This window comes from Salvelinus fontinalis, chromosome 34, assembly GCF_029448725.1.
Source record: "Salvelinus fontinalis isolate EN_2023a chromosome 34, ASM2944872v1, whole genome shotgun sequence".
Lineage (NCBI taxonomy): Eukaryota > Metazoa > Chordata > Actinopteri > Salmoniformes > Salmonidae > Salvelinus > Salvelinus fontinalis.
This window is the reverse complement of record NC_074698.1, coordinates 12,510,916-12,519,993: the sequence shown is the minus strand read 5'-3', so window position 1 is coordinate 12,519,993 and position 9,078 is coordinate 12,510,916. Positions and strand designations below refer to the sequence as shown.

Here is a 9,078-nt window from a genome sequence, read left to right as displayed (position 1 = left end):
GGCTGCAGCAGAGTGGTACTTCTTTGAATCAGTTGCCAACGCATCGATGTGCTGCTCCTAGCGTCGTCACCTTGCAAGCACAGAAGTCACCTTCCAACCTCTGCGACTTTCTGCCCCTGTCATTAGTTACTATACCATTGAGTCCCGTGCTCATTTACAGGTTAAAGGCATTGCCTTTTTCTAACAAACATATCGTGCGTGAAATATTTTGTATTTGATTCAGCGTTCACTGTCAAAAATCTGCTGTCCACTGATCTGTGTTGGTCATAAGGGAGGAGGAGGAGGCGCGAGTCCAAACCGCACATCGCTGATCATTGTAGCCTACCGAGCTAGAGGGCTACTCTGCGTCCGTGTGTGGAATTAACCCAGCGCACAGACCGGCTGGTGATGAGGTTCGTCGTGTACACTCGACAGAGCATTGACAGAATCCCTCTCGAGCTGAAGAAACCGCCCCAATAAGGACACAGGCAAGAGAGGAAGAGCAACAGAGGAGCTGGTGTCGGCTGGAACGCTGTCATTTCGGAAAGAATGCATCTCTTCAGTGCCATGTTCCTACTAGTGATGTTAGCTGCCATGCCCTGTGAGGTAAGAACACGCGTACATCTCATATTTAAAGTGCTCTTTATTTGTTGCATAAATGCCGGCCATTGGGGCTACAGAATACATATTCGAGGACTTGCTTGTGTCTATTAGACATGCCAATGTGCTTCAAATCAATACTTGAGCAAGTGTGAAGAAAATCACGTTTAGTGGAATGAGTGTGAAATACACAAACGTGTTAGTGCGAACGTACCACACAATGACTCCAGATAGGATTTTAGATGATTCCTCTGTATTATTATTCCCCAGTCATAAGGAAAATGTGTAGGCTAGTCAAATCTCACATCTGTGGCCGTCTGGCCTGGAACACAGCAGCATGGATTCAGAGGGGCAGGACAGAGAGAAAGTTGAGAGAGGAAGCGACAGAAAGGCTCTGGGGCTTCTCTGAGCAACAGAAGTCTACGTTATGCCGGCACTGTACATCACGCTCGAGCGAGCTTGTGCACAATCAAAGGGTGATTTGCGAATGTGTGGACACACGTGTCCGGTTCAGTGTTAATAAGAGGATTGTAATGAGCGCTTTTCTAATGCCCCTTCAAACGCTAACCTATGTTCCGTGGTGAATGGACATATCTGTAGGCCTATGTCCTGGAGTCATGTATTTGCGGCTACGTTGGACCAGAGAAGCACTAAGTACATACCTTTCCATGAAACGATGAGCTCTGAAGTGACAGTTGTAAATTGAAGTGAAGGAAGGTAAATTATCTGACCCAGAAAACATTTGAAAGTCCAAGAGACGTGAATAATTTGTTATTGCGGTTTCAGCTGTCAGACAAAATGAGTTCTAGAACATGTTTACATGCTTAATTCAAAAGTCAAATATTTAAAAAGGTGGACATTTCAAAAAGATGTCTGCACTAACTGATACTGTAGCTCATAAAAAATAGCACGTTCGATTTGACGTTGAAGTCTGTGCGCCTGTTTCAGCACCATGGACAGCGCTTCAGAGTGCCTTTGCCTAAAAACAGGGTTAGTGCTATTCGGTAATCCTTGGGTTGACCCTAAACCCCAATTCTTAACCCTTAATCTTAATGATAACCCCTACCTAACGCTAATAGTTGGGACTTCCCAAGGATCCCGGGTTTTAGTTGGGACTTCCCAAGGATCCCAGTTTTAGTGTGTAACAGTTTCCAAACCCTTTGTTTTGTTCTCACAATCACCGGGTAACACATTAATGGTCAAGAGTAAAGCTTGGGATGGACCTACAGTTGAAATAATATTCTCTGGCATGCCAGGCCTGACCCCCAAGTGTAGAATGTTATGTGCATCATTTTGCTGAATAGATATGCCCCCTGAGAGTATCCTGACAATCACTCATGTTTGGGTAGGATTGATCAAATATCTTTTGAACCCCCAAGAATGTTCTGAAAATGATATGACTGTATTAACCATAAAGATCAACAGCTGCAGATTTATACACTATTCTGACTGTGTGTAAACCAGGAAATGAAAATGTCTGCTGTAGTTCATTTCTAATACACAGTAGCACTGAGAGAGCATCCTTCTTTCCAGAACGAGTATGTTGTCTACTACAGAAGTGTGCCATGTTTACTGCCATGTCTACGTGCTGCGTTGAGACTTGAGCTGACCTTTTCCCAGAAATGGATCCGATGCTACCTACCCTGAGGCCATGCTCCTTTCAAACGGTGACGGTGACAATGAGACCCTACTGAGAGAAGCAGGTGGTGCTGTCAGTGACAGGAATGGATGTGCAGAGCACAGCCAGTGGTATCTCAGTGTAACACAAGACTTCATCTCTGTCCTTGTGCTCTCTCTCTCGCTGTCTGTCTGTCATGCATACCCTTGTGTGTGTGTGTGTGTGTGTGTGTGTGTGTGTGTGTGTGTGTGTGTGTGTGTGTGTGTGTGTGTGTGTGTGTGTGTGTGTGTGTGTGTGCGTGTGCGTGTGCGTGTGTGTGTGTGTGTGCCCTACTGATGGAGAACTCGGTCCTGTTCAGTAGTGACAAAACATTTGGAAACAGACTGAAATGGGGGCTTACTACCTGGACCTGGTATGCCCCCCAGTTCTTAGGAAAACACTGGTTTGCGTATCATATGAAACCAACTGCGGAGAGAATTCTTTAGCCGTCTGTTTCACCCTCTCCAACATGGTCCGTTACAGTGGTGCCCTGTCTAGCACTGACGCTCATTGGAGTCACAGGGTAGGAGACAGTAGGCAGGTGAGCACCCAACCATAAGGCATAAGGACCTGACGATATGTGTGTCCCAGACTTACTCTCAGGAGATACAATCATCTCTCTATCAGTGGAACTGTTTCCCCGCCTCCAATGGCTCATAATTGGCCTTGGGGAACAATTTGTTGTAAGTGTTTACATTAAATATTTATCAACCCTACAGAGGGAAAAAAATATGGCGCCACCCATTTCCCTAACGTAGCCTAGCTCTGCAGACATAAAGAATTTATTAACTCTTCTGGCCGCATCTTCCGACTGATAGGAAGGCTCTCTACACTGGAGGACTTTGGATATCTCACTCATATGTACACATCTTCTCCACACACAGTCTCGGCACGGGCCCAACATTAAATATGCATTATGCTTTAATGAGACACATGCACTCGCTGGCTCTCTGCATGTGTTTGTTAAGTACCCACAATACACAGGAGTCCTGACAGCCAGTGATACAGACGGACACCTGCTCGACCTTGGCCCTGCCTCTGTATGTACGCCATTGTTATGGGGTATGTTGCATCACAAGATGACTGACACCCTGCATGCACTTTGCAAATGTGCGTCTGTGTAGCAGTTCATATTTATGCATGGTGATCTTTGAATTCTACTTGCGGGCTGAGCAGAGAATACATGTATATTTCAGCAGATAAAATGGACGGTAATTATGCTGTTTAGAGAAAATTTCACAGCAATGAAATATAATTGAAAATGACAGCACAATACATATGTATTTAAGGTTTATTTGAAATTGGACACATTTGCAGCTAAAAGCTGAATTGCAGCATTCATAAGTAAATCAAACCAAACATGTGAGATGCACTATACAATATCACAGTTAAGGCAAGGCACCACACCCTAATAGGGTCATGTTTTCCCTTATTCATATCACAATGAACTTCTACCATTTAAATAAAAACACCAATCTACATTTTTTTTGTGTGTTACAACGTTTCTGAAATATTGTATTAAAATATGCAAACTGAGGCAATATCTAATTAGATCTGCTCATATTTCCAGGACTGGACTTTGAGCAGATTGTGGATATATACTTTTTTAATTCTTTCTATTTGTAAATTACTAAACCATGTGGGTAAACAGCATTTTAGGTGAAAAAGAAAGAAGAAAATGTTATCTAAAATCTATACTTGACAACATATGAACAATTCCCACTGTACAAGTCTGGGGAATATATCTCAGTTAACCACACAACATTTGGTGAATGCAGGTGCGTCTTAAACTGAGATTAATTAAAGCTGAGATTAATTAAAACTGAGATTAATTACTTAGCATGTGGGAAGAGTCTGACGTTCAGTAAATGGTAGTTAAAGAGAAGTACAAGGAATTTAGTCTACCAATCACCGAACACCTATTTAAAACTAATCATGATCTCTTCAAAGTAAGTTACTACATGTAAAAAAGTTTAGAACATTCTCTATGAAATGGGCTTTTAAATTATGTGTGATGTCCATTTTAAATCTCAAAATGTACACTCCCGTTCAAAAGGCTCTAACAAGAATAGAAAGAGGAGTGGGAGGCCCCAGTGCACAACTGAGTAAGAGGACAAGTACTTTAGAGTGTCACAAGTCCTCAACTGGCAGCTTCATTAAATAGTACCCGGCGACTCCGGGATGCTGGCCTTCTAGGCAGAGTTCCTCTGTCCTGTGTCTGTGTTCTTTTGCCCAGCTTAATATTTTATTTTTATTGGCCAGTCTGAGATATGGCTTTTTCTTTGCAACTCTGCCTAGAAGGCCAGCATCCTGGAGTCATCTCTTCACTGTTGACATTGAGACCGGTGTTTTGTGGGTACTATTTAATGAAGCTGCCAGTTGAGGACTTGTGAGGACTTGTCCTCTTGCTCATTTGTGCACCGGTACCTCCCACTCCTCTTTCTATTCTGGTTAGAGCCAGTTTGCGCTATTCTGTGAAGGGAAATCTTCAGTTTCTTATCAATTTCTCGCATGGAATAGCCTTAATTTCTCAGAACAAGAATAGACTGACAAGTTTCAGAAGAGAGTGCTTTGTTTCTGGCCATTTTGAGCCTGTAATCGAGCCCACAAATGCTGATGCTCCAGATACTCAACAAGTCTAAAGAAGGCCAGTTTTATTGATTCTTTAAGCAGGACAACAGTTTTCAGCTGTGCTAACATAATTGCAAAAGGGTTTTCTAATTATCAATTAGCCTTTTAAAATGAGAAACTTGGAAGAGCTAACACGACGTGTCATTGGAACACAGGAGTGATGGTTGCTGACAATGTGCCTCTGCACGCCTATGTAGATATTCCATTAAAAATCAGCCGTTTCCAGCTACAATAGTCATTTACAACATTAACCATGTCTACACTGTATTTCTGATCAATTTGATGTTATTTTAATGGACAAAAAATGTGTTTTTCTTTCAAAAACAAGAACTTTTCTAAGTGACCCCACACTTTTGAACAGTAGTGTATCAGTTGATGGAAACATTTCATTTCAACATGTGGTGCCTCACCTTAAGCAGCATTAAGCAGTCTCACAAGGTAAGCCATAGGGCTGTTGTAGTACCTGTCAGGCAGAGTAGGGGGACGGTTCAGTTTGTGACTGGATTGGGTAGATCTGCCACCTACATGGCCTCTTGTCCGAGGCAGTCATTTGTTGTAATCCTGGAATTTTGCAAGCTTCTGGGCAAAGGATCTGCAAAGGTGGGTGCGGCGGGACTACAAGGACAGGTCATTGGATCCAGAGTCGTAGGAGGTGTAGGTGGGGCCCATGATGATTTTGGTTGCTTGTCGTTGTATCTTCTCCAGTTGGTTGTGTTGGTGGGCTGTGAGATCTGGGTGCCAAACTGGAGCGGCGTACTGGAGCCCTGAACGAACAAAGCAGGTGTATACTGTCAGATGGCCTTTGGGGGGAGATTGTAGTGGCAAAGATGGTTTATCATGAAGAGCCTTTGGTGGAGAAGTGTGTGTCCCATTTTAGGTTTATTATTTATTTAAAAAATAATGTTTGTCCTATTGTAGGTTAGCTTGGAATGTCACACCAGGCGCTTTGGCGCTGGACACCAACTCAAGTGTGTGGCCGGATATGGATAATGGCGGACGTGGGTCAGGATTGTGACATGTTTCCATGTAAAAATTTAAATGTATATAATAATGGGAATATTTTCTCAATTAAATGTAATATGTAAATACTTTTTTTCTAATTTGTATAGTTCTTTGATTTGCTAAATATCTAATGTGTTTTTAAAACAGGTACTTTGATGAGTAGTAGAATTACATTTCTGGAGACGTTTTTACATCAAAATGCCTCTCTAAAAGATGCCAATGTTACCAGGTATCTGAGCAGAGCTCACTTTTCAACCTACTTTCATTATCTCCAGCACAATACCAGTGTCTACATATGTGAAAACAGAGCGTTTGGTACAAAAATATTTAAAGTTCTATTCGTTAAAACATCATTAAAAAAAGTGATTTTCAAACAATATGAGATTCGTGGTGACGTGGGGCGCAAAAACTCGTAGCATTTAAAAAAACAACTTTTAATTGTACCCTGTGATGTCACAGAATAATTTTTTTGTCACCTTATCTTTTTATCCACAGACAATAGAAACACACACGTAGAAATGTAGACGCTGATTTGGTCCTGGAGATAGTGAATATTGTAACGTGGATGCTGGGAGTCAAGAAGCAGGTGGTCAGTTTAATTTAACAAGAAACATGGAACGATCCAACGTAGGCGTAGCGTCTTGACATGAACAATACATTTACATTTACATTTAAGTCATTTAGCAGACGCTCTTATCCAGAGCGACTTACAAATTGGTGCATTCACCTTATGATATCCAGTGGAACAACCACTTTACAATAGTGCATCTAACTCTTTTAAGGGGGGGGGGGGGGGGTTAGAAGGATTACTTTATCCTATCCTAGGTATTCCTTAAAGAGGTGGGGTTTCAGGTGTCTCCGGAAGGTGGTGATTGACTCCGCTGACCTGGCGTCGTGAGGGAGTTTGTTCCACCATTGGGGTGCCAGAGCAGCGAACAGTTTTGACTGGGCTGAGCGGGAACTGTACTTCCTCAGAGGTAGGGAGGCGAGCAGGCCAGAGGTGGATGAACGCAGTGCCCTTGTTTGGGTGTAGGGCCTGATCAGAGCCTGAAGGTACGGAGGTGCCGTTCCCCTCACAGCTCCGTAGGCAAGCACCATGGTCTTGTAGCGGATGCGAGCTTCAACTGGAAGCCAGTGGAGAGAGCGGAGGAGCGGGGTGACGTGAGAGAACTTGGGAAAGTTGAACACCAGACGGGCTGCGGCGTTCTGGATGAGTTGTAGGGGTTTAATGGCACAGGCAGGGAGCCCAGCCAACAGCGAGTTGCAGTAATCCAGACGGGAGATGACAAGTGCCTGGATTAGGACCTGCGCCGCTTCCTGCGTGAGGCAGGGTCGTACTCTGCGAATGTTGTAGAGCATGAACCTACAGGAACGGGTCACCGCCTTGATGTTAGTTGAGAACGACAGGGTGTTGTCCAGGATCACGCCAAGGTTCTTAGCACTCTGGGAGGAGGACACAATGGAGTTGTCAACCGTGATGGCGAGATCATGGAACGGGCAGTCCTTCCCCGGGAGGAAGAGCAGCTCCGTCTTGCCGAGGTTCAGCTTGAGGTGGTGATCCGTCATCCACACTGATATGTCTGCCAGACATGCAGAGATGCGATTCACCACCTGGTTATCAGAGGGGGGAAAAGAGAAGATTAATTGTGTGTCGTCTGCATAGCAATGATAGGAGAGACCATGTGAGGATATGACAGAGCCAAGTGACTTGGTGTATAGCGAGAATAGGAGAGGGCCTAGAACAGAGCCCTGGGGGACACCAGTGGTGAGAGCACGTGGTGCGGAGACAGATTCTCGCCACGCCACCTGGTAGCAGCGACCTGTCAGGTAGGATGCAATCCAAGCGTGGTCCGCGCCGGAGATGCCCAGCTCGGAGAGGGTGGAGAGGAGGATCTGATGGTTCACAGTATCAAAGGCAGCCGATAGGTCTAGAAGAATGAGAGCAGAGGAGAGAGAGTTAGCTTTAGCAGTGCGGAGCGCCTCCGTGACACAGAGAAGAGCAGTCTCAGTTGAATGACTAGTCTTGAAACCTGACTGATTTGGATCAAGAAGGTCATTCTGAGAGAGATAGCAGGAGAGCTGGCCAAGGACGGCACGTTCAAGAGTTTTGGAGAGAAAAGAAAGAAGGGATACTGGTCTGTAGTTGTTGACATCGGAGGGATCGAGTGTAGGTTTTTTCAGAAGGGGTGCAACTCTCGCTCTCTTGAAGACGGAAGGGACGTAGCCAGCGGTCAAGGATGAGTTGATGAGCGAGATGAGGTAAGGGAGAAGGTCTCCGGAAATGGTCTGGAGAAGAGAGGAGGGGATAGGGTCAAGCGGGCAGGTTGTTGGGCGGCCGGCCGTCACAAGACGCGAGATTTCATCTGGAGAGAGAGGGGAGAAAGAGGTCAAAGCACAGGGTAGGGCAGTGTGAGCAGAACCAGCGGTGTCGTTTGACTTAGCAAACGAGGATCGGATGTCGTCGACCTTCTTTTCAAAATGGTTGACGAAGTCATCAGCAGAGAGGGAGGAGGGGGGAGGAGGGGGAGGAGGATTCAGGAGGGAGGAGAAGGTGGCAAAGAGCTTCCTAGGGTTAGAGGCAGATGCTTGGAATTTAGAGTGGTAGAAATTGGCTTTAGCAGCAGAGACAGAAGAGGAGAATGTAGAGAGGAGGGAGTGAAAGGATGCCAGGTCCGCAGGGAGGCGAGTTTTCCTCCATTTCCGCTCGGCTGCCCGGAGCCCTGTTCTGTGAGCTCGCAATGAGTCGTCGAGCCACGGAGCAGGAGGGGAGGACCGAGCCGGCCTGGAGGATAGGGGACATAGAGAGTCAAAGGATGCAGAAAGGGAGGAGAGGAGGGTTGAGGAGGCAGAATCAGGAGATAGGTTGGAGAAGGTTTGAGCAGAGGGAAGAGATGATAGGATGGAAGAGGAGAGAGTAGCGGGGGAGAGAGAGCGAAGGTTGGGACGGCGCGATACCATCCGAGTAGGGGCAGTGTGGGAAGTGTTGGATGAGAGCGAGAGGGAAAAGGATACAAGGTAGTGGTCGGAGACTTGGAGGGGAGTTGCAATGAGATTAGTGGAAGAACAGCATCTAGTAAAGATGAGGTCAAGCGTATTGCCTGCCTTGTGAGTAGGGGGGGAAGGTGAGAGGGTGAGGTCAAAAGAGGAGAGGAGTGGAAAGAAGGAGGCAGAGAGGAATGAGTCAAAGGTAGACATGGGGAGGTTAAAGT

The 9,078-nt window shown here is 45.4% G+C and overlaps 1 protein-coding gene across 1 annotated transcript in view; it reads left to right on the top strand.

The window, feature by feature from the left end:
* LOC129833154 (noelin-2-like) overlaps positions 1-9,078 on the top strand; it is a 118,564-nt gene continuing 109,486 nt past the window's right edge. The window contains exon 1 of the mRNA XM_055897495.1: positions 1-585. Within this exon, the coding sequence (XP_055753470.1) occupies positions 529-585 (57 nt within the window). The 5' untranslated portion in view covers positions 1-528. The remainder of the gene's footprint in view (positions 586-9,078) is intronic.